Genomic DNA, 26,689 nt, shown 5'->3' on the forward strand with positions numbered 1-26,689 from the left:
TAGTTTCACTTATATTTTATTAATAAAAGTTATAATAAAGAATAGCAAAACTCCGAATTGAAAAAAACATAGAAAATTAAGTTGTCAACAATAATACAAAAATGGACCACTCCTAGTAAAAAGAAAAACTTTGAAAAAAAATTTGAATTATATTGCTCCATCCTTATTAATGAGGGCATTATATTCGGAAAATTTCTTTTCTGCGTAAGAAATTGCATTACCGATATAATTCAAGTAATGCCATTAAAATACATGTTGACTGGTAAATGATTATTTAATTCGATTGGAAGTTATCAACGCTTAGTCTTTAGTTGAAGATTTTATTTGCATGCTTTTAGAGCCTATAGAAAAACAACTGCATATCGTTTTGAAACAGTTAAACACCTTTCAACAATTTCATTGACATTTTTTGGTAGTTTCTATCATTATACTGACCTATAGGAATAATCATCAGAAATTGTATAAAAAGCAAAAAAAAATTGTTTTTTGACGCATTTAGCACAATCAAAAGGTCTTTTTTAGATCTTATTTTTCAATTTTATTCTGTACAGGCTGTATCTCGTTAACTCCTTAGTTCAGCTTCTAATTGACGTTTGCTCAATTTGACTCTACATTTGAATATGTCGGATAGCTAAAAACTGATACTTTTTCTCAGATTTTTTCAGAGTCAGTTTTTATGATGAAACAATATTAAAACCGCCTGTTTCGATCGGCTGGAAAACTGATTGCCTATAATAAAAGTTTTGAGAAAACCAACAATAATTTTTGAGGAAAATTTAACGCTATGGTAAAAAAACACACTTTTTTGAAGCAAACCAAAATGAATATGAAAAACAAATTCTGAGAACTGAACGAAACTATGAAATTGAAGCCAATTAGTTAATTGCAATTTTTACAATTCCAAAACAGATCGCAAAAAATCCTCAAATTTTTACATTCCACGCTTGACGAGATTTCTAATGGTGCTACCCATGTTGTTTTGCGTAAAGTATCAGGTTCGACCAAAATTCACTCAAAACGAAACAGCTGATTCTGGATCAAACATTCAGTGCCGACTATACACACCGACTATACATTCAGATGATACCGTTTTGGTAGTATTGATGATCATTTGATCCGTATTGAGTATCCTTTGAAGTGAAGCTATAATTTAACCTTGCCTTTCACATGACTCGTGATTTTCATTATTCCTGTGTGGAGATAAGTTTACTTTTTAAAGATAATCAAGACTAGAATCAATAGTTTTCTTGGTCTTTTGAATATATTGATGTTTTTAATCATAATTTCTTTTTATTTTAAAGCACTTGAGTTTTGAGAGAAAAAACTAGTTGCTTTTAATTTGGCGCACCAACATGAACAAGTATTGAGACAGAAGAACTCAAGTTTTAAAAAATAAGTTTAGTTTCTGGGTTCAGTAGAGTGCTAATTAGAATTGGAATATTTGGGTTATTTTTTTCGGCTGCCTTTTTAAACATTGACATGATAACACATCCAAAAAGAAATATGTGCCGTTGAGAGAAAGATTGACATGATAACACATCAAAAAAGAAAGAAAGTGTTTTAACATTGACATGATTCAAAAAGAAAGAGTAATGTAGTTGTTTAAAGCAACTAGCACATACAAATATATTACTAAGGATAATAAATTCGGTTCTTCGAACGCTTAATGTTAGTTGACTCTAACGCTTGCCTCTATTTGACACCAGCTTTGACACATGATGAAAAGCTTAGTTAAATTTGGAAAAAATTGTCGTCGACTATTGTTTCAGGTTTGCTATCTCAAGAACCGTTGAAAAGATTTTCAACCATGAAAACAACAATATTTTAACAAGAAAAAAACTGTCTATTAAAATCACTGATTCTAGAAATGACTTTTTAGTTTTGTCACTGACATGACTTCTTTTAGTCGAAAACGAATGAAAGTGATTTTCGACAAGAGCCTCAGAACCCAAAACACTATCATACAAAACACTCGCAATCAAAGGAAACTAATGTGTTTAATCTAAATCAAAATAACAGACAACATTTTTCGGATCTATTCTGTTTCGCCCCCCCCCACCCAGTGTTTCTTATGATCCCAGTTACAAATTATATGTTGTTATATAGCACGTTACTATGTAAGAAAATAGCACGTGCGCCTGGGGGTCATAAAAAACTTATTCTCACTAAGCTGGGAGGGGCAAAACAGAAAAGATCTCATTTTTTAATAGCACACTCGAACGATAAACCCCACCCAAATTAAGTTGTTTCTGATAACACATTTTGACGACCAACAATGTCAGGCAACGAAATTAATCCCTGAAAAAGCTAAGTATTGCTCTAAAAAATGGTTAAAAATGGAAAACAATTGATCTTCACCATGAGTTTATTTGATGTCAAATTCCCCACGGTTGCTTGCCCTCCCAACCCCCGTGATTTCTTTGTTTTCGGTTTTTGGGGTTTTACCTGCCCTAAATCCCCCCGATTGGTTGCTTTCTCAACCCCCAGCGTTTTGTTTGCTTTTGGGTTTTGGGGTTTTATCCGCCCCAAATCCCCCCACGTTGGTTGCCTTCACAACCCCCAGCGATTTCTTTGCTTTTGGTTTTTGGGGTTTTACCTGCCCCAAATTTCCCAAGGTTGGTTGCCCTCCCAGCCCCCCCCCGTTTTCTTGGCTTTCGGTTTTTGGGGTTTTATCAGCCCAAAACTCCTCGGTCAATTGCCTTCCAAACCACTCACGCTATCTTTGCCTTTCGTTTCTTTTGGGTATCTTACAAATTCCCCAGCTTGATTACTATCTCAACCTTTCGGCATTTCACTAATAGGTGTGGACCTATTAGTAAAAGCTGTTGCAGGTAGATTGCAGGTATCGAGCAACAGAGTAACCGGTAATTAGAACGTAGGTATAAGGAGGTATAAGTAGGCATAGGTAGGTATAAGTTGGTATAAGTAGGTATAAGTTGCAGCAGGTAGGTAGAAGGTATTAGCTAGGTGAAATTTGGGAGCTTGAAGTTGGGTATGTCCTGTATGATTTTGCAGGTAGGTAGCAAGTGTCAGTTAGTTGGATTATTAACAACCCGTGATAAGATATATGTCGTAAAACTTTTAGCAGTTGGGTAGCAGGTAACAGATAGGCATCTAACGAGTAGGTAACTGGTATGAGTAGAATAGGTAGCGCTCTTAAGTAGCCTTTAGAAAAAGTTGATACCAGATAATTGCAGATAGTACGTTAAATTAGGTGTTCCTTATCTGGTGGGAGTTAGATAAGCCAAAAACCACAAAACTAATCTCCAGCAAGAAAAAGAAGACAGTTTACATTACAATCAAGGTAGACACTCGTTCAACTGCTAACTCTGAGACCGATCAGAGGGAAACAATTATCTTGGAAAATCTTCACCAATGTTCCAGTGCTCCAACAGAGAGCCTCTCAGAAGAAAAGCCAGAATTATTTCAAGAACAGAAGATGCTTGAATCCTCTAAAATGATGATAACGGACGATATACATTTTTATCTTGACTACTTAAACTCTTCGGTAGATGAATCAGAAGATGTTGACATACTACAAGAATCAGTCGAAGAGATAAAAGAGAAGCGGCGGAAACTTGAAGCCTTAGTGTCAAAACTAATCATTCTGATTGATACATTAGAACAGAGCAGTTGTACTCGCGAACATAGTCGTTATAAGATAGAAGTTAAAAATTGTATCAATAATTTCCAAAAAAATGTCAAAGGGACGTCACAAGTAAATACAGAAGAGGACTTTAGTCTCAGTGTTGGTGCCACCAAAAGATCTAACTGTCCGACGCACAGCTCTAATTTTCAATTTTCTAATTCAGTTTAACCTGGTGTTTATATCAGTAATCAGGAGCAATACGCAGTTAGTTCATCAGCACCCACTGTGAACAACAGTGTTAGTTTTTCTGCAACCAGAAGCTTACTTTTTGATTCTAACGCGGCTCCATCGTCATTGCTTAACACACATTCCCTCAATTGGCCCACTCCTCAGAATATTTTCCCTGAAAGAAATCGCATCGCATCAAACATTAATGTCGATCATCGGGAACTTCTAAACGCGGAAAGCTCAAACCAAGATTCAACCAGCTCAATGTAAGTATGCTTCCAAAAATCTGTCCCGAAGCTGCACGCAGAAGCGTTCTACGGTGATCCAATGAGGTGGATAAAATGTTATAGAATTTTCAAAGCAACTATCGATCAACCACCAATGTCCTCAGCTGAAAAAAAATCTAATTGCAATCAGTGCTCACAGGGGAAGCTAAAGCACTACTTGATGGCTACGTTTGCAATGGTGATTGATACGCAGCAGCTCTATCAAGACTGAACAATGTCTCAATTATTATAGGCATTGACAACTTAGACTTGATTCACTATTAACAAATTATAAAAGGTCCAAAAAATGCCCCATGGTGCGTTGAAACTCCATTAGGCTGGACGTGCGCCGGTAAAACGAATTTAGTTTTGAATGAGTCTACACCTGTACATTATTCTCAGGTGCGAAATTGCCCTAATATGGACGGGTCTCTTTTCAAATTGGTCCAAGATTGGATGAAAGTGGAAAAATTGGGCATTGCGTCTCCTCGAAAAGCTTTGTCGGAAATTGATGAAAGAGCGATTGAAATTTTAGAATCCACAACAAAGATCGTTGACGGTCATTATCAGAGAGGTCTCCTTTGGAAGCAAGGTGCATTTCTTCCCAACAAGAGATGGTTAGCATTAAAACAATTTGATCAATTAGACCAAAAAGTTTCAAAAAATCAACTACTAAAGAAAAAGAACAAGGCTACTCTGGACGCAGAATTGGAAAAAAGATACGTTGTAAGAGTTCATGATGCCAACTCTAAAACAACTCTTAATGTCGATCATCGGGAACTTCTAAACGCGGAAAGCTCAAACCAAGATTCAACCAGCTCAATGTAAGTATGCTTCCAAAAATCTGTCCCGAAGCTGCACGCAGAAGCGTTCTACGGTGATCCAATGAGGTGGATAAAATGTTATAGAATTTTCAAAGCAACTATCGATCAACCACCAATGTCCTCAGCTGAAAAAAAATCCAATTGCAATCACTGCTCACAGGGGAAGCTAAAGCACTACTTGATGGCTACGTTTGCAATGGTGATTGATACGCAGCAGCTCTATCAAGACTGCAAGAACATTTTGGCAATTCAAAGAGGATTGCAATGCCTTTCTTGACAAATTGTCAAACTTTAGAAACCCAAACTTATCAAATCCGGAAAATTATACACAGTACTCCTCGTTTCTTCTAACGCTTGTCGACACCTTTCAACAACTCGGTTTTATTCATGATCTTCACACGAACATCAATATGAACATAGCTTAAACAAAATTACCAAATCCAGTCAGACTTGAAAGGAACCGTTACGTCCTGGGAAAAACCATCACACAACCATCCTTGAACGCGCTTGCTGATTGGCTCCTAAATTACGCAAAAGCACGCCAAGATTTTCCAACAAACTCCAATTTCCCACCTTCTCAACATTTAGGTGTTCATGAAATGGCTTGGAAAACTTCGCACTCTACTAGATACAATGATAATGCGAATCCAAAGCATCAATTCCCGAGTCACAAGGAACAAATGCAATTCCAGCCTAAAACGGAGGAAAGCGTTTGTTGTACGAACAATGACAACAGTCAATACCTCTACAAAGGCGTACATTTCCAAGCACTGAGTCCCTTGACACGGAAAGATCATGTCTTGAAGCAAAAGCTTTGTTTCAATTGTTTTGGACATCATCATGTAGACCAATGCAGTTCAGAAAATGTCTGCCGTTCAAAAGGCTGCGGAAAAAGACACAACACACTCCTGCAGGAGAGTTTTATTAACAAAAGCAACTCAAACGTTAAACCAGTGAAATTTGTTGGAACAGGCCAGGTAGCTTTTGTGGCAGTTCAACTGGTAAATGGAAATCAGTCTGTGAAAACATACGCATATCTTTACAACGGTAGCTGTCTCCTTCTGAAATCAACAGCAAGATAAAAAGGCCTATAAGTGGCTATCACACCACTAAGAAAATCGATTGCTCTAAAGTTTGCTTTGACATAAAGCCAAAAGATAGCTCAGTTGAACCTGTCAGACTTAATGATGTTATGGCAGTACCAGATTTGAACATGTCCGCAGTGAATGTAGCTCAATTAAAAGCTTTATGCAAAAATTACAATCATCTCAGTCATATAAATTTTCCTGAACTTGAGCTGAACAATGTCTCAATTATTATAGGCATTGACAACTTAGACTTGATTCACTATTAACAAATTATAAAAGGTCCAAATTATAAAAAATGCCCCATGGTGCGTTGAAACTCCATTAGGCTGGACGTGCGCCGGTAAAACGAATTTAGATTTGAATGAGTCTACACCTGTACATTATGCTCAGGTGCGAAATTGCCCTAATATGGACGAGTCTCTTTTCAAATTGGTCCAAGATTGGATGAAAGTGGAAAAATTGGGCATTGCGTCTCCTCGAAAAGCTTTGTCGGAAATTGATGAAAGAGCGATTGAAATTTTAGAATCCACAACAAAGATCGTTGACGGTCATTATCAGATAGGTCTCCTTTGGAAGCAAGGTGCATTTCTTCCCAACAAGAGATGGCTAGCATTAAAACAATTTGATCAATTAGACCAAAAACTTTCAAAAATCAACTACTAAAGAAAAAGAACAAGGCTACTCTGGACGCAGAATTGGAAAAAAGATACGTTGTAAGAGTTCATGATGCCAACTCTAAAACAGGTAATGTCTCAAAGAGGATTGTCACTGCCTTTCTTGACAAATTGTCGAACTTTAGAAACCAAACCTATCAAATCCGGAAAATTATACACAGTACTCCTCGTTTCTTCTAACGCTTGTCGACACCTCTCAACAACTCGGCTTTATTCATGATCTTCACACCAACATCAATATGAACATAGCTTTAACAAAATTACCAAATCCAGTCAGACTCGAAAGGAACTGTAAAGTCCTAGAAAAAACCATCACACAGCCGTCCTTAAACGCGCTTGCTGATCGGCTCCTAAACTATGCAAAAGCACGCCGAGATTTACCAACAAACCCAAATTTCCCATTTCTCAACATTTAGGTGTTCAGGAAATGTCTTGGAAAAATTCGCACTCTACTAGATATAATGATAATGCGAATCCAAAGCATCAATTCTTGAGTCACAAGGAACAAATGCAATTCCAGCCTAAAACGGAGGAAAGCGTTAGTTGTCCGAACAATGACAACTGTCAATACCTCAACAAAGGCATACATTTCCAGGCACTGAGTCCCTTGAAACGGAAAGATCATTTAAAGAAGCAAAAGCTTTGTTTCATTTGTTTTGGACATCATCATGTAGACCAATGCAGTTCAAAAAATGTCTGCCGCTTAAAAGGCTTTGGCAAAAGACACAACACACTCCTGCACGAGAGTTTTATGAACAAAAGCAACTGAAACGTTAAACCAGTGCAATTTGTTGGAACAGGCCAGGTAGCTTTTGTGGCAGTTCAACTGGTAAATGGGAATCAGTCTGTGAAAACATACGCATATCTAGACAACGGTAGCTGACAAAGTCTCCTTCTGAATTCAACAGCAAGAGAACTTGGTCTTAACCTCGATAAAACAGATAAAATGCCTATAAGTGGCTATCACACCACTAAGGAAATTGATTGCTCTGACAAATTTGCTTTGACATAAAGCCAATAGATAGCTCAGTTGAACCTGTCAGACTTAATGATGTTATGGCAGTACCAGATTTGAACATGTCCTTAGTGAACGTAGCTCAATTAAAAGCTTTGTGCAAAAATTACAATCGTCTCAGTTATATAAATTTTCCTGAACTTGAGCTGAACAATGTCTCAATTATTATAGGCATTGAGAATTTAGATTTGATTCACTATAAACAAATAATAAAAGGTCCAAAAAATGCACCAAGGGAGGTGAAACTCCTTTAGGCTGGACGTGCGCCGGTAAAACGAATTTAGTTTTGAATGAGTCTACACCTGTACATTATACTCAGGTGCAAAATTGCCCTAATATGGACGAGTCTCTTCAAACTGGTCCAAGATTGGATGAAAGTGGAAAATTTGGTCATTGCGTCTCCTCGAAAAGCTTTGTCGGAAATTGATAAAAGAGCAATTGAAATTTTAGAATCCACAACAAAGATCGTTGACGGTCATTATCAGATAGGTCTCCTTTGGAAGCAAGATGCATTTCTTCCCAACAAAAGATGGTTAGCATTAAAACAACTTGATCAATTAGACCAAAAACTTTCAAAAAATCAGCTACTAAAGAAAAAGAACCAGGCTACTCTGAACGCAGAATTGGAAAAAAGATACGTTGTTAAAGTTCATGATGCCAACTCTAAAACAGATAATGTCTCCTTTTTGCACCATCACCCAGCAACCAATGAAAATAAACCTTGTAAGGTTTGTAGAGTTGCAAGCGCTTCCTGCATTTTTCAGGGTCTGTCCCTCAACTCTAATTTACTGAAAGGCCCACATATGCTCAGCAACTTAACTGGTGTCATTATGAGGTTTTGTGAGAATCGAATTGCGCTGTGCGCAGACATAACAAATGTTCATGCAAATGAAAGTTGACCCTAAAGACCGATCCTACTTACGCTTCCTCTGGAAGAACAATGGACACATAGAAACTTATGAATACACCAGTCATAAATTTGCCGCCACAGATTCACCCTGCATAGCACCCTACGCGCTCAATAGATCTGTTCAGGACAATGCAAAAACGTATCCAGGTGTTCGAAAGGTCATAGAGCGGAACATTTATATGGATCATTTGTATATAGTCGGTATAGAGTCCAAATGTTGCGGTATAGAGTCCAAAGAAGCTACAAAAGTTGTCGATGAGACTCGCAAGGTTCTTGCCACTGGTGGTTGCAATCTGAAGAAGTGGAGTTCAAACAGTCAACAAGTTTATGACCTGCTCAATCCAGATATCCGACTTAATCCAGAAACATCCGACCCCCAAATTCAAAAGGTTCTTGGTCTACCCGGTTTCCAGAAACAGATACTTTTTTATAGAGCGAAAACTGTTCCATAAGATCAAACTCGACGAGAAAACGAGTCAGCGTAAACTACTTCGCTTTGTTGCTTCCATCTTTGATCCCGACGTTTCCTCTGGCCAAGATTGGTTCTACATTTCGTCTGCCAGAAATCCCGCTGACGATGGTACCCGAGGCTAAAACGTTCACCAGATGAATATCGACTCACGTTGGCTATTAGGCCCATCCTTTTTTCTGTCAAAATAAACAAACGTGGCCGAAACAAGATTTACTCTCTGCTCAACATGTAAAAATTATAATGGCAGATCCAATAAAAGAACTGAAATGCCAAATTGAAATATCGCGTTTCAGCAACTGGAATCATTTACATAGAGTTGCAGCGCTTTGCTTCTTGTTTGCAGATAAATGCAGAAAAAAGGAATCGAAATTGTTACTAGCACATTATACAAAAGCTTGCAATAACTTGATAAAAAGTGTCCAACGTCAAGATTTTAAGTCGGAAATTTCGAACTTAAGAAAAGGTATCATCAACCAGTAGAATTGTCTCTTCATCACCATTCGTTGATCATAACCAGCACTTGCGTGCTCGAGGACGACTTCCAAAGCATTGAGACTAGAAACCGTGGGCTTCCAGTTAATTCTAGGCTGAAACAACCAAAGTGTTAGACTAATGTTAAAACATATCCATCAAACAAACATGCATTGTGGTACAGAACAAACTAGTATTTTTTAAAGGGAACTCTATTGGATTTTTAGGTGCAGGGCGGTAGTCAAGCGAACAGTTAGACAATGTATTCCATGCAGACGTATGATCCAAGAAAAAGCTGCCCCCCAAATGGCTGACCTCCAAAAGTTCAGATTCCCAAAAGAAAATCATCACGTTTTTCAAACCACAGGCTTAGACTTGTAGGACCCTTTCCAGTTAAAGAACATGGAAGAAACAGGCCAAGATACATACTCCTCTTCACGTGCTTAGTAGTACAAGCTGTCCATCTAGAAGTTGCGTCGACTTGACATCATATTGAACAATCAATTGCATCCGTCGCTTTATAAGCCGTAGAGGAAAACCAATAAAGTTCTATTCCGATTGTGGAAAATCTTTTGTTTGATGCAATAGCTCTTTGCAGTCCAGTATTGCAAGCCTTAGAGATTGCCAAGATTTTGCAAGTCATTTGCATCTGATGCAGGTTGAAATTGAGTGGGTGTTTAACCCTCCTACGGCTCCACACTTCGTTGGAAGTTGGGAACGCCTAATGCAGACATTTAAGTTATCTCTGTACAAAGTAATTGGGTCTAGAATCCTTTCAGATGATATTTTGTTGACACTGGTATGTGAGACTGAATCCAATATGAATTCTAGGCTCTTAACAAATGTTCCGAGTGAAATTATTGATCCTCTGCCTCTCACGCCTAACCATTTTCTACTCGGAAGAGCGTCAGTTAACTATCCTCCTGGTCTTTTTGAAACGCATGAGGTCAAGGTGCCCAGGTCTTGGAAATCTGCTCAAGAACTAGCTTCGCACTTTTGGAATAGATTTCTTCGCGAATATATCCCTAATCAACAGACTAGGTCGAAGTGGAAGAAAACTTCTGAAAACCTGAAGGTAAATGATTTGGTTTGGCTACTTGAAGATTTCGCGCCTCGAGGTCTCTGGCCTCTTGCCAAAGTTATAGAAATTTAACCCGGCTCAGATGGTGTAGTACGCTCCGTGGAACCTAGAACTCCACATTCTGAGAATGTAAGACCAGTCATCAAGCTAGGCGAAGTCTTAATAAACAAATGAATTATATTTGTGTTCTCATTCTCACGAGCAGATGCATACTTTAGTTTTCAACAGGAAAAGGTATAGGATCGCAAGTCAAGTCATCTCTAAAAGTTGATGCAAGCAGTCACATTATTGCAAATTTCATACCAAATGTCTAAAATCTGCGATCAGTAGTCAAGCACCGTTACATTATTTGCAGTCCCTTTTGCGCGCCAATCTATTTTTGGGATATTCTTTTGCTCATTTTTGTTTGTCCCCTTTTCAGTCGCCCATACTTTTAGTTCCTCCCAAATTTCCTTTTCCGATTATTATATTTGCGATTCTTTATCTTATTTTGTCTTCGTATCTTGCTGATTTTACACCGATATCATACAGTACAGCAACAGTTCGTAATCCTACAATTGGAGCCGAGGATGTCACTGCCATGACTTTTTTGTCAAAAACGAACGGAGGAGACTTTCGAAAAGAGCCTCAGAACACAAAAAACAATCATACAAAACACTCGCAATCAAAGGAAACTAATATATTTAATCTAAATCAAAATAACAAACAACATTTTTAATAGCACATTCGAACGATAACCCCCACCCAAATTAAGTTGGTTTTGATAACACAAGTTTGATAAACTAAAAGATATTTTCAAACTTTAAGCAAATTGAGAATAACAGATTCAATTGCTTTGGTTTTTTAATTTGTGGCATGAAAGAATAATACAATTGTCATCTAAAAACGTCAAAAAACCATTTCGCAACAATTAGTCAAGAATTAGCCATTCATATCACAGTAACAAAGAGCCAACTTAATCAAAAGCCTAAATTTTACTTTTCCGTCTCTTTTAATGGGAAGCTGCAGTCTCATTTTTTGGACTGAAATATCGATAACTTTCTACGTAATTTCATTAAAATGTATGCTGATTTTTAGGTAAATGATTAATTGTTTCAATTGGAGGTTTTCAGTGCATAGGTTTTAGTTGGAACATTTCAATTTGTTGCATATATGGTGATTTCAGCTACTACATTTCACTATTAATGCCATTCTTTGTCAAAATTTGCACAGAGAAGGCAAAAACTAGTATGACCTTTTGAGGTAACTAAAACAATAATGAAACAAAATATAGCGTGAGCAAAAACTTATAGTACCAAATTCTGAAGTTTGCAACAAAAGAGTAGCAAGCTCAAGTAGGATGGAAAAACATTAAGACTTATTTTTTGCAAAAATTTAAATGCTGATACAACCATAAAACAAATATTTATTTTCAACTATCTAAGATGATGACTTGAATCGAGATTTAACATCTTCAATATTAAAATTATGCCCACATTATTTAAAAAACTACACTCTGGACAACTAGCATAAACTTGTTGAAAATTGAAGTATTTTAACTGAATAGTTTTTCACTGAAAACCCAAATCCTACAGCTGGAAACTACGAAAAGGCAAACCTATCTAACTGATATCATTGATGGTGTCTAAAAGCCCGAAAGACGCTGAAACAAAAAATAGGAAACGTATAATAAATAACAATATTAAACTTTTTTGTTACTACCTATACATACACCTCCACAATTTCAGATAGACAGGTATTTTGTTCTGTAAACAAGATTTACAGGAACATTGATCTAGCTCAAATACTTTTTATCAAAAGCTCGCAAAAAATCTGAAGAACATGACAACCACGTCATCAATATCTTCAAACAATTACGTTTCCGGCTTGGTTTTATGCTTTCCCGTCAACGGCAGCACTATATGAACTTGTTAGAATACTATCCCACTCAGAGGCTATATAACGGTCTTGCAAACCAGAAAATCAATCACAAGGGCTTCGCATGTTTTAAAATCGAATTTGATGCTCCAAATTTTCTCTCCCTCTTAAATTATATCTTTTGTCCGGCTAGGAATGCCATCATACCACAAAATCCCGCAAGGGGAACTCTTAGTTCTGATCTTTAAACGGTTTCCTATGCCGTCACCGTTAGTAATAACAAAATATGGATGCAAATTACTACACATACCTCATTAAAATCAATCTCTTCAGCAGCCAATTTATGCTTTCAGAATGCTGAATAATATTTGCTCCTCATCGCCAAAACATTAAAAGCCCGCTGTGAGTCCTTTAAGCTTTCTGTTCTCGGACCAACTCCTTTCAATTTTATCTGCACGTACAGCATTACCTCACCTTTCAACCCCCCCCCCCCCCACAAAAAAATGCCCAAACACTGAACATTGATACTGGCGAAACAGGATCTTGTCGCAATCCAGTGACATGCCGCTCCCTCTGTTTGCGAAAAATTGTGTGAATAACAATTAGTGAATTTTCTAATTATCAGCCAAGGCATTGATTTGATTTGTTAGTTAATTTATTATACAAATTATAAAAAGGTTAGTCAACTCAACTCAACATCTGCATCACCAAAACACCGTAAACAATCTCACATACAACTCACTTCACTTATCGTACTAAACATATAAAAAAGACGCTCATTATCATCTGACATCAATCTTTTGAAATGAAACAATTTGCTGATAGGAACTAGAGAATTGAGAAATACAAAACCAAACTCTCATCGAAACCCCCAAAACGCAATCTTTTAAAAATTATACGCCTTATGATTTCTATGGAAGTGTACCAAAACATTCATATTGGCTTATTATCCAATTCCGAGAGTAAAAGTCAGGATTTAATTTTGATTTGTTTTGGGGGTTTCAAAAGTGGAATAGAAAGCTTAAATGGAGCTGCAAAACCGTCTACCAGCTTGTTCACGACAGTTTAAGTTTTCTTTCAGTTCCGATTATCCTCCTTAAAAGCAGTTCTGTCTATTCACCAGTGAATCTTTTCAGCTCAAAAAGTGGCGACGTCGAAAGTGTGAGCTAAGATCTGGAAATCGTCGAACATCGTTCCTAATTCCGCCACCGTGATCAAGGCAAGAATCGCAATGTCCATTACTTCCCTTGCTCTATTTCTTGAGAGAATTTTGGTTGCAAAACCACTGATGGGGAGGGATCCCTGATTACATGCCTCAACTGTCTCGTACAATGCTGTCATGACCAGCAATTCGTCAACTGCATTTTCCGGACTCTGTTCATTTTTCCATATTAATTTGCACGCTTGCTTCCCTGTACTTTCAACGTTGTCCGCCATCACAATAGGAGCATTCTGGTCAAGCTGCGACTGAACTTTCCTCCAAAAGTCAAAATTCTGAACACCTTCACAGGTAAATGACACCGAGGATTCCTCAGCGACGGAGTCGGTCAACATCAACTTGACAATTTCAGATGCTTTTGTGAAAAAGTACTCTTCACCGTGGTTCATAGCACAGCAAGGGAAGGACTCTTCTTCAGAAGCAGATCCTCTGAACCTTGTCAAGCACAGCTGGTTGAGAGAATCGTTACATGTAACACACTGAGGCGCAGCTTCTAGACATCGCATTACAAGTTCATCATCCACGTACACCATGCAACACTTGGACGCCTTCCGAGAACCACAATGAGGACAGACTGGGTAGTCTCTTTTATGTGCTAGTTCTTTCTGCTTCGCCTTCTCAAGTAGATATCCAATGGCGTTCACTTCATTGTCGTCGGGACCTTTCTCAGCTAAAGCGCGATTGTATAGCGCTTCCAAAGCCCTCCGAACTGCCGAGTTCAACTCGCTATCGGTCAAACCAAGGTCTCCGAAGTTTTCCTCGCCTAAGTCGTTCTCTTTTGCAAAATTTCTCAGTTCTTTGAATCGCTTTTCGATCAGAGCAGGCAACTGCAAGGCAAGTTTGAACACGGACTGCTCCGGGTTAGGTGCAAGGCAATTGTGAATTGATACATCAGCGGCTTCACTGAGCGTGATGTTATCGTCTGTCAAGTTTGTGTGCTCCATGTTTTCGTATCTTGGGAATAACTCCGAAAACCTTGCTGCCTGGTTGTTCGTCACAATAGCTTTTTCGTCATCCTGCATTGAATCAATCTGTTCTTTGCATAATGCTTCACGTCGGACTGGATCTACGGCTTTGTTATTCAAGATACATTCATTCGCGAAGACTATTTTTTCCAATGGCGTCAAATCTGACACCTTTGAATTCTCCTTATCCATAAAGGACTGAAAGTTGGGGGAATCACAAGCCTCTTTAATCAGATCTTCACCAAGAAACTGAAAGCATTTGACCAAATCTGGATTCTGTCGGCAGATATCATCAACAACGTCTTTCGACCGTTTCGCTGGCTTCGTATCTGCGCCACTCTTTGCTAACTGTTTCTTCATCTTTTCTATGTTGGAAATATTGCTATCACTTGACTTGACTCCCATTTCAGACTCAGTTATTATTTTGAGCAAACCGGGATTATTGTACACACTTTCGGGGTCAATAGCCGATAGTGAATTCAACAAAGATGAATCTGGAATTTCGTTGTTTAATTGGTCAGTGATCAGTTTATCACAGAGGTCTTCGATAATTTCGTCAGTAGTTTTCAAAGGAGGAGTAATTTTCATGGCAGCTTCATTGCGTTTCTTTAAGCGATCCTCAAATTTCCCTTCGCCAGTAGGATTAGATGCTTCGTCAAACAACGCGTTACTCCTGGCTATCAAGTCATTAATATCATCAATCTGCTCACTTGAGTTTGCGAATGTTGGGTTCTCCAGCACTGCTTCAAGATAAGACTCAAAAGTAGGAGTTGCAATCATCCAGGGAAGAGATTTGTCTGTTTCCAGGGTTCGCATGATTGCATCATAGGTCTTTCCGTCAATACCTTCCGGATCATAGCCCAGATCTGATTTCTCAATCCATTCGTTCACACTTTCGGGTGTATTTTCCTCTTCCCGCTTCCTTTTCATCGCTCGCCCAGTCAACAGCAACATTCCCACTTTTCCTTCCTTGGATACGAAGAGCTTTCCAGCATCGCTAGAAACCTGTTGTATCAGTTCATTAATAGCGCGATCCAATGCTTGCAGCGATTCAGGGCTGCCATTTTGTCTTTTGGAATTCTTCAGAGCATTGATATAGTTCTGGAACTTGTTCTTGAACAATGGACTAGCTGTTGTTGCCAACGAACTAACGGCGCCTTTCGCAAAAACTCCCATTTTCAATTTATCAAAGTCATCTCCGGAAAGTGAAGGAAAATCATCCTTCGGATCTTTCAAACTAACAGCATTAGCGAGCTTCATGGCAAATTTCTGTTGGAAAATTTCAGGTTCGCAGTCAGTTCCAAGAGCAGCACGAAGTAGATCATTGCCAACAATTACTCCAGAATTGGGAAAATTTTCGTCCGATTTCATTTCATCACAACTCACCAAAACGAGACCTTCTTTGCTGTTATAGTCGACAACTTCTTCATATTTCGGATCTGAGTTTTCTTGCACTAATGATCGCTCAAATGAACGCACAAAGTCAAACAAGCTTTTGTAATGTGCAGGCGATACTTTGTCTTTTGTGGCTAACTGTCGATTCCCCTTCCGGAACAGGGCAACGTCACCCTGGGGTCCAACATTAGCTGATTGCTGGACAGCCGAAAGGTCTTCCAGGGTTCCTGATTTTACGTTTTGCGCGCCTTCTAGAATAGGTTTGTCTTCAGTTTTGTAATCTTCTAACATCTTTTTCTGATCAGCATTTGGATAAAACTTCATTCCGCGGCCGAACACATTCAGACCCAAATCATTCTGGATTATGATTTGAGGAGATGTTCTGTACAGATAACTCAGCTCTTTAACACCGTATTTCTGCCCTGAAACATTATCGGTCTATAATTTAGTTAGTGGTCACTGCGTTCTTTTAGTGTACAAACATAGGACATCGAAAAAACACATTATCGAAAAAAATGAAGCAAACTTTTGCTCCACGAGCTTTTAATATCGCCCATTTGTCCTTCCAAACTTTGCTAATTACAAAATATTATTGACAACTTGTTACTTACGAAATAAAATTTGTTATATACAAATTAATACTTGCAAAATATTACTTATATCGTAACGTACAAATTGTTATTTACCAATCATATTTATAATAAAAGAGATAGGCACTACCTTCGGATTCCTTTCTGACAGTGTTCTTGTACTCCATGAATGATTCATTGACAAGATCTGAGAACTTGTTTCCAGTCACCACATCTCCCCAGGGCTTGTCTTTCAACAGGTGCCAGAACACGACCGACATCAGAGGAATGCGGAACCTCTTGTCTCGCACAAGGTCGAACAGCTCAGCACCTAACCATAGAGTCCTAATCTTATTAGAAACAACCCATAGCATAACATGTTTCAAAAATGCCAACTGATTGGTTTGTTTATTACGCTCTCTACACAAAAGCTGTATACGATACCGCAAAATAGCAGATATTGGCATGAAATTCACTTTCACCGTCTTTGATACAAAGAAAAACATTAACGCTCAACTTCAAGCATAATGATTGGTCAAAATACAATGCCTCCTATAAAGTTATTTCTTTGCTGAAAACTTTACATAGATGCATACAAAAACAATTGCTTTTTAAAATTAGACAGGACTCTTTATACACAAGACTGGCTACAAACTAGCTGTGAGTATTAGTCACTCATCTACTAAGAAAAACGACTTTGTGCATTTTGCGTTATTGGCAGTAATCGACATGTTAAGTACAAGATCAACTGCCCTGGACCTTGTAGAATTTGAAATTCTCATTGTTTTTTATTTGAAGTGCAACTACTAGATCAAGTGCAACCCCTAGATCAAAAATGGAAGAGTCCGCTGCAACAAGTTTTAGTTTAAGGGTGTAGCAATTTTTCTTTTGGGTATCAGAGATATTTGACTTCAATGCCTGAAACACTATCTATTGTGGCAAGATAGCTTTCCTTTGTATGAGGGGGAACAAATTTATGAAAGTTCGTTATCATCCGGTATTTAACTCATTGTGGTCAAATTTGGTAGGGAGTTAGTAAATACCACGGGGCAAGTTTCATCGTTGTTTGGGAATCTGTTTCATAGATACCGTGGGGGAACTTCAAAATTCCAAAACCGGTATTCCGATATTAGAATAGACAACTTTGCTTGGTCATTTCAACTTAGAGAGATTGGGATCTTTTGATATATTCCAATATACATTACCTAATTGTGTTGATGAATTGAATTAATTTCTGTTGCTTAAAATCCAATTGATTCAATCCCGAATTTGTTTACCGGTTCTTTCAAATTTACTTCTGAGCAGCTGAATTGATTCCAAGCCCGAGGCAGAGCAAACCGGGGACATTGTGAGTAGACTTTGGAGAAAAACATTCTACCCAAAATAAACCTTTCGTGTTAGGATTTCGGGTGGTAGTGTCTCCCCGACTATTAACCTAGTCTAAATACGAAATTCTACAGACCTCAAATCTCGCGATTCGAGCTCCAGCTCCTCTTGAATTCAACCCGATGATTTATATGAACCACATCAGTTTAAAACAACTTCAACTAAGTGCTAAAAAACGTTTTGCTAAGTGCCAAGACTCTGTTAAAAACCATTTAAAGGCTGAACCACGTGAGGGACACACGTTGATCACCTTTAATAAAATCATGTTATAACTATACACAGACGTTAAAATTATCTCCAAACAAAAAAATACAAAAGCTAGAGATAAATATTATTTCTAAGCGCAATTTAAATTCAATAAACATAACCGACTAAACTTCGGAAGAACTGCTCTCGAACGACTAGTGGGAGCTCGAATCAATTGTAGCCTGCTTCAGTGGGGGGGGGGGGGGGAGGAGGAGGAAGGGAGGGGGAGCCTAAATGGGACTTAGAAGTTCAATAGTGGGCTTCAAATAACCACATTAGAGGTTAACATATACCACTATTAAGGTATAAAGTAAAAAATGACGCCAAATTCGGCGCACTTTTCAGTTGACTTTTAGTATTAAACTGCCGCCAATTGAATTCAGCTGCTTGAAATTGTGATTCAGAGAGAATTTTAGATCACGCGAAACGCAAAAAGTCAAGGGCAAAAAGTCACTCGAAAAGTCAAAATTGTCAAGCGAAAATTGTGCATAAAAAACACACACACGTTTACAATAATTGCTATGAACTTTGTTCAAGAGCAATTAAAAAAAAGTCAATAGTAAAAAAAACTTAACCAAATTTGCAAATAATGTTCAAGTTAATTTGGGATTTTACTGAATATCGAAAACTTGGGCTCATTGCTTCCTTGGGAGTTTTTCTTTATTCGAAGCTCACTGAATACACCAATTACATCCTATAACTAGAAACAAACTCTCATCCATTAACAAACTGCGTGATTTGATAGATATCAGCACAACTTGATTGGAATGAGGCAACCAACGGAAAAATTTCCAAATGTACAAGAAAAAATCTGATAATATGGACTTTTAATTCAATCTGGTTGGCGGATAGCCTACTTAAATATCATTTCTTTGCGATTTTCACAGTCCCTAGAAAAGTGCAAATGATTTAGCTTTTCGGTACACACTTCCTAATGCCTTTGCTTTTCACGCTTATCACCTGACTATTTAGTCGATAATCTTTCTTTACACTGATGACCCGCAAAATAACTTGTGATTGCAACAACAACTGAGTTTGGGAGAGCTCGCGTATTTAATTTTCAAGTTCATCTTAAACGTACTAATGAGAAATTTTCAATTTGGCAAATAAGCGACCAAATAAATGCCTAAATGCAGAATAATCCACATTTTGGAAATCGCAGATAGAGATAAAGAAATTTGAACAATTAAAATAGGGTTAAAGTTCTCTGAACACTAAACTAATTCCAAAAATAAAATCAAAAGTAAAATTGTTTTAAGTTCTGGCCCAATAACTAAAACCCCGACGATCTTAGGTTAAAAGGCATTCAAACTGAATTTCGTACTCCATTGCGGAAAGAGTGAGGGGGTGATCAGGCAGCGATGGATTTATAAGATGTTGGGCACGGCGGCATGACTACCGCGGAATGCAAATAAGTCGAAAAAAAACATTTAATTCGAAGCAGGTAGTCACAAAATTGTCAAATTAAATTTTTTTTCAAATAAGATTTACGACAGACTTGACAAATTGACAACTAGAATATCAAGGCAACTTTTTAAAAATAATATCAGTTCCACATACAAAATTTGGCCACATTTGCTTAAAATGCAAGTAAAAGTTCCGACAAAATGTTTACAAAATGTTCTAAATGATTACAAATGTTGTTCCAACCCACCTTAGTTGTGTTTTTGTTTTAATATGTTTTTGTTTGATCAATTTTGGCCGATCGATACATTCATTGTACAGAGTTGCGCGTGGCGCAATCAGAAAGCCCTCCAGATTAGAATATAAATTGAAAATACAACTTGAATTTCGTTTTTCGAACGAGTTATCAATGCTTAAAGTTTAGCTGAAGTTTTTGTCAACCTTGCTAAAATATGCTAGAATTGCTAGACAGAGGAAGGTTGTTGCACTGTTTGACCAGGCTTTTTTAAAATCAAAAATGGCACAGACTATGCCTCTTTAGATCATTTTGTAAAAAAATTTCCGGAGATGCAGACCTACAAACTTTTGACAAAATCTCCTTAAAATCCAAGAGGCTAGTGTACGTCAGCTTTCTATGATAGTGTTCTGAAATTTACAATTCTGCCGGTTTTTCGTTGATTTATCAACTATCCGAATTAAAATATTTTCGAAAAATTGACTTTTAAAAAATTATCAAGTTCACCAAGAATTGGAAGAATTATGTGTTTCTAATGGGACGAGCATACTCATGCCATTCTCCAACATCTTAAATAGTAAGAGTGGCCTTCTTCAGTATAATTGCTTTCATAGAGATTTACTTTTTAATTGTATTAATGTATTTTATCATAGGGTTTTTAATTATCATTTGATGTGTTTAAGTCGATCCAGATGGTTCAACCCGAGTGAAAAAAAATTATAACCCGGATGACAAAAATTTTTCGTATTGTATTGAGGCATTATTGTTTTGAAATACTTCAGAGGTTTGTTTTTCTCTTAAATTAACAGACTAATATAAATTCAAATCAGGGCTCGATTAATCAGATTCCATATTCGTTTAAATGAGGCCTAATGAACCTATCAATTCAATAAAAAGCTAATGGTTGTTGGGGCTTCAATAGTGAGAGTAAACGTTTGTGAAATTTTGAACGCTGCCTGTATTCATTTGTAATGGTATTATAACTTATAGTCTGACTTATGGCAGGTCCAATTGGCCTTCTACGGACTGTGAAGCTTTTCTATCTTTTTTAATTGGAAACTTACGGTCTTCATCACATTCTAAGTTACTTGTTTTTTTTAACATGGTTTCTTGAGCTTTGCCAAAATTAAATAATAATTCTGCCATCTGGAAGCTTAGTCTTAAGCAAGGAGAGGTCGCATTTTCCTTCTGGTGAATCGCAATTCAGTCTTCATTGCCATTTCAATTATATGTCATTTGGCTTTTTGATACAACAATAAAACGAACTTTGAATTCTAGAAATTTGTCCAACTTGAGACCTTGATCAGAGGTCACCAATGACATCAATGGCGCCAGCTCCGCCAATGATTTCTGCCAAATTTAACTGAATTTTTTGTTCCGACCAAAGTTGTTGTTCTTTCTGTAGTCCTATGCAAAAATATGGATACAAGAGAGGTCTCAGTGGCGTCTCATGGAGTTATAAATGAATCTATTCAAATTCAATAAATTCAGTAGACAACTAATGTTTTTCATGACTCTCTTGGAATTGTTTTCAAAAAATGACATAAATTTTAAATTTCCCATATTTATTCCTTTTTGTCTGCTTGTTACGTAGGCTCATTAGAGACAAGTTCCAAATCTTTTCTAGTGAAGCATAATCTATTTTGTTCACATTATGTTTTATCTGATGCTACTTTGACTTTGTCAAGTGTTTTTTTAAAAGACTTGGGTCGTATTTGATATTTGTTAATCTTAATTGATGTTGTTGCTTAACTTGCCTCGTAGTCTCGTTGATAGCAGGTCTCATTGGCCCTTTAATGCAAAATGATTTACTTCGTGAAGTCGTTTAACAGGGTTGAGGATCTTTTGATACAAAGTAATTTCGAATAAATGTGAATTTTTGAAAGTTTTATATCTCATTCCCATTTGATCGACAAGTTAGTCAAGTTAGAAAAGGGTCGGAACGCTGCACAAACGCAGATTACCAATCCTCTTTATCTTCAGTAACGCTAGCTTAGCACAACGAAGCTAAGTGATCACTCTCGTTTTAATGTGGAGGCACCCTGGCTGCAGCGGTTATTTTTTTAATTCATTATATAACTGTTTGCCAAATGATACACTATAGGCTTCCGTCGTTTGCTGACATTAGATGAGTCCATCAAATAAAAAATTGGAAGTTCGGTATTTAGCCCTTTGAAGTTTGTAGCAAATCTCACAAAGCAAATACGCTTAGGCAGGGCCCATATGGTGAAACTCTGCATCATCTGCTGCAACGCATCTGCATTGGATCTAGTCACACAAGATGACCCATGTGATAATTAATGTTGTTTATACTGTTTGCAGTTTAAGTTGAAGGTCAAATCATGATCTTTATTCGGTCGGGTTTGAAAGAAACCTAGATTGGTCCCGTATATCCATTCTCCCGTCATTCACACACAACGTTTGACTACGATATTTGCCATATTTTCTACCCGGACATTTAATTTATCAAATTCACAAAGAAATGAAAGAATTACAAGTTTCTAATGGGACGAGCATACTCATGTCATTTTCCAACATCTTTGAGTAAAAAAGTAATAATACCTGGATGACAAAAATTTTTTGGATTGATTGAGGCACTGTTTTAAAAAACTTCAGCAGTTTGTTTTTCTCTTAAATTAACAGACTCATATAAATTCAAATCATGGCTCGATTAATCAGATGCCATATTCGTTTAAATGAGGCCTAATGAACCTATCAATTCAATAAAAAGCTAATGGTTGTTGGTGCTTCAAAAATGAGAGTAAACGTTTGTGAAATTTTGAACGCTGCCTGTATTCATTTGTAATGGTATTATAACTTATAGTCTGACTTATGGCAGGTCCAATTGGCCTTCTACGGACTGTGAAGCTTTTCTATCTTTTTTAATTGGAAGCTTACGGTCTTCATCACATTCTAAGTTACTTGTTTTTTTAATGGTTTCTTGAGCTTTGCCATTTTTAAATAATAATTCTGCCATCTGGTAGCTTAGTCTTAGCAAGGAGAGGTCGCATTTTCCTTCTGGTGAATCGCAAATTAGTCTTCATTGCCATTTCAATTAAATGTCATTTGGCTTTTTTGATACAACAATAAAACGAACTTTGAATTCTAGAAATTTGTCCAACTTGAGACATTGATCAGAGTTCACCAATGACATCAATGGCGCCGGCTCCGCCAATGGTTTCTGCCAAATTTAACTGAATTTCTTGTTCCGACCATAGTTGTTGTTCTTTCTGTAGTGCTATGCAAAAATATTGATACAAGAGAGGTCTCAGTGGCGTCTCATGGAGTTATAAATGAATCTATTCAAATTCAATAATTTCAGTAGACAACTAATTGTTTTCATGACTTTCTTGGAATTGTTTTCAAAAAATGACGTAAATTTTTTAATTTCGCATAATAATTCCTTTTTGTCTGCTTGTTACGTAGGCTCATTAGACACAAGTTGCGTATTTTTTCTAGTGAAGCATAAATTAGTTTGTTCAGATTACGTTTTAACTGATGCTACTTTGACTTTGTCAAGTTTTTTTTTTAAAAGAGTTGGCTCGTGTTTAATATTTGTTAATCTTAATTGATGTTGTTGTTTAACTTGACTCGTAGTCTCGCTGATAGCAGGTCTCATTGGCCCTTTAATGCAAAATGATTGACTTCGTGTAGTGGTTTGAGTTCACAGGGTTGAGAAATTTTTATTGATACAAAGTAATTCCGAATAAAATGTGAATTTTTGAAAGTTTTCTATCTCATTCCCATTTGGTCGACAAGTTATTCAAAACTGTGCTAGAACAGGGTCGGAACGCTGCACAAACGCAGATTACCAATTCTCTTTATCTGCATTAACGCTAGCTTAGCACAATGAAGCGAAGTGATCACTCTCCTTTTGTTACTGTGGAGTCATCCTGGCTGCAGCGGTTATTTCTTTAATCAATTATACTACTGTTTCCCAAATGTTGCACTATAGGCTTCCGTCGTTTGTTGACATTAGATGAGTCCAACTAATAAAAAATTGGAAGCTCGGTATTTAGCCCTCTGAAGTTTAACAAATCTCACAAAGCAAAAACGCTTAGGTAGGGCCCATATGCTGAACCTCTGCATCATTTGCTGCAACGCATCGGCATTGGATCTGGGCACACAAAATGATCCAGGTGATGATTAATGTTGTTTATACTGTTTGCAGTTTAAGTTGAAGGTCAAATCATGATCTCTATTCGGTCGACTTCGAGAGAAACCAAGATCGGTCCCGTATATTCATTTTCCCGTCATTCAAACACAACGTTTGACTACGATATTTGCCATATTTTCTACCCGGACATCCAAAAAAATTATCAAGTTCAAAGAGAATTGAAAAAATTACGTGTTTCTAATGGGACGAGCATACTCATCTCATTCTCCAACATCTTTGAGTGAAAAAAATATAACCCGGATGACAAAAATTTTTCGTATTGTATTGAGGCAATATTGTTTTGAAATACTTCAGAGGTTTGTTTTTCTCATAAATTTACAGACTAATATAAATTCAAATCAGGGCTCGATTCATGAGAGATGCCATATTCGTGCAAATGAGGCGTAATGAACATATAAATTCAGTAAAAAGCTAATGGTTGTTGGGGCTTCAAAAGTTTGTGTTTGTGAAATTTTGAACTCTGCCTCTATTTATTTGTAGTGGTATTATAAATTAGTCTGACTTATGGCAGGTCCAACTGGCCTTCTAAGGATTGTGAAGCTTTTCTATCCTTTTTAGTCGGAAGCTTACGGTTTTTTATCACATTCCTTGTTTTGTTTCAAAAAAATGGTTTCTTGAGCTTTGCCATTTTTTTAACAATAATTCTGTCATCTGGTAGTTTAGTCTTAGCAAAGAGAGGTCGCATTTTTCTTCTGGTGAATCACGATCTAGTCTTTATTGCCATTTTAATTGATTGTTGTATGGCTTTTTTGATACAAGTTTGATTTTTAGACATTGGTCCAACTTTGAGGACATCGTTCGTCGCTTGACACATTGATCAGAGGTCAACAATGACATCAATGGCGACGGCTTTGCCAACATTTTCTGCAAAATTTAACTGAATTTTTTGTTTTGACCATAGTTGTTCTTTCTGTAGTCCTATGCCATACTATGGATACAAGAGAGGGCTCAATGGCGTCTCATGGAGTTATAAACAAATCTATTCAATGATTTCAGTTGACAACTAATGGTTTTCATGACTTTCTTGGAAATAATTACAAAATAACGTTATTTTTAAATTTCCCATTTTTATTCCTTTTTGTCTAATTGTTACGTAGGATCATTAAAGACAAGTTCCGTATCTTTTCTAGTGAAGCATAAAATAGTTTGTTCAGGTTACGTTTTATGTGATGCTACTTTGACTTTGCTAAGTTGTTTTTTAAAAAGAGTTGGGTCGTAATTAATATTTGTTGTTCTTGATTGATTTTGTTGTTTGTCTTGTTTCGTGATCTTGATAACAGCTCTCACTGGCCCTTTAATGCGAAATGATTGACTTCGTGTAGTGGTTTGAGTAAACAGGGTTGAGAAATTTTTATTGATACAAAGTAATTTCGAATAAAATGTTAATGTTTGAAAGTTTTCTATCTCATTCCTATTTGGTCGACAAGTTAGTCAAAACTGTGCTAGAACAGGGTCGGAACGCTGCACCAACGCAGATTACCAATCCTCTTTATTTGCATTAACGCCAGCTTAGCACAATGAAGCGAGGTGATCACTCCTTTTGTTAATGTGGAGTCACCCTGGCTGCAGCGGTTATTTCTTTAAATTATTATATTACTGTTTGCCAAATGTTGCACTATAGGCTTCCATAGTTTCTTGACATTTGATAAGTCCATCTAATAAAAAATGGAAGCTCGGTATTTAGCCCTCTGATGTTTGTAACCAATCTCACAAAGCAAATACGCTTAGGTACGGCCCATATGCTGAACCTCTGCATCGTCTAGTGCAACGCATCTGCATTAGATCTGGTCACACAAGATGATCCAGGTGATAATTAATGTTGTTTATACTGTTTGCAGTTTAAGTAAAGGTCAAATCATGATCACTATTCGGTCGACTTTAAAAGAAACATGGATTAGTCTCGTATATCCATTTTCCCCGTCATTCACACAACGTTTGACTAGGAAATTTTTCATATTTTCTACCCGGACTTTCTGTTATAAGTACTTGGACATGCTTGACAGACTCGTCAGCAGTGGCATTCTTTTCAGTCCCCGATGTTCATACAACTTTAAGTACCATGTGTATCACGCTTGATCGGCCACGTCTTATATGCATACATGAGCGTTGCTCAAAATCGTGTTATAGAACCTCAACTTGATCGAGTAAACATTCCGGCTGAGTCAATAACATTTCCGTTTGCTGTCACCATGCTAACAAAACATCTGAAGGCTGTAACATACTCAATCTTTTCCTTGATATTCTCAACCTTGATATGCCAGATCAATGCCACATTTTATGTTCACTTCCCTTGGTTCAGTTTGCACGCTCGTAATTACCAAGCGTTGAATATTATCAATTATTTTGAGTCATTTTCTATTTAGTAGAGCCTAAAGTGACAATTGACGATAGGCTCTTGAATCGAGAAGTCTTGTAGCATGACAGATATATTTAAAGTGTTCGAACAATTGTAATTATGTGGAATTCAATTCTTCTTATAAAATCTCGAGAGTGATTAATTGTCCAAGTCTAAAATTTGAAGTGGAATAATGCGGGGTATTCTTTGATTTTGATTTTTAACATATGTTATTAGTTTACAAATTGGCGAACTTTACCGGGTTTGTTGTGATAGAAGTGAT

At 37.1% G+C, this 26,689-nt stretch overlaps 1 protein-coding gene across 2 annotated transcripts in view; it reads right to left on the reverse strand.

Moving 5' to 3' along the window:
• Positions 1–13,419: 13,419 nt before the first annotated feature.
• Positions 13,420–26,689, reverse strand: part of LOC142349606 (uncharacterized) — a 32,429-nt gene continuing 19,159 nt past the window's right edge. The window contains exons 3-4 of one of the 2 annotated variants that reach the window (XM_075401287.1): positions 16,775–16,954; positions 13,420–16,476 (exon numbers count right to left, since the gene is read on the reverse strand). In XM_075401287.1, coding sequence (XP_075257402.1) covers positions 13,613–16,476; positions 16,775–16,954 — 3,044 coding nt within the window. In that variant the 3' untranslated portion in view covers positions 13,420–13,612. The remainder of the gene's footprint in view (positions 16,477–16,774; positions 16,955–26,689) is intronic. The other variant, XM_075401288.1, reaches the window with a different exon arrangement.

The sequence above is a fragment of the Convolutriloba macropyga genome, chromosome 11 (genome assembly GCF_964194025.1).
Source record: "Convolutriloba macropyga chromosome 11, txConMacr16.3, whole genome shotgun sequence".
Classification (NCBI taxonomy): Eukaryota; Metazoa; Xenacoelomorpha; order Acoela; family Convolutidae; genus Convolutriloba; species Convolutriloba macropyga.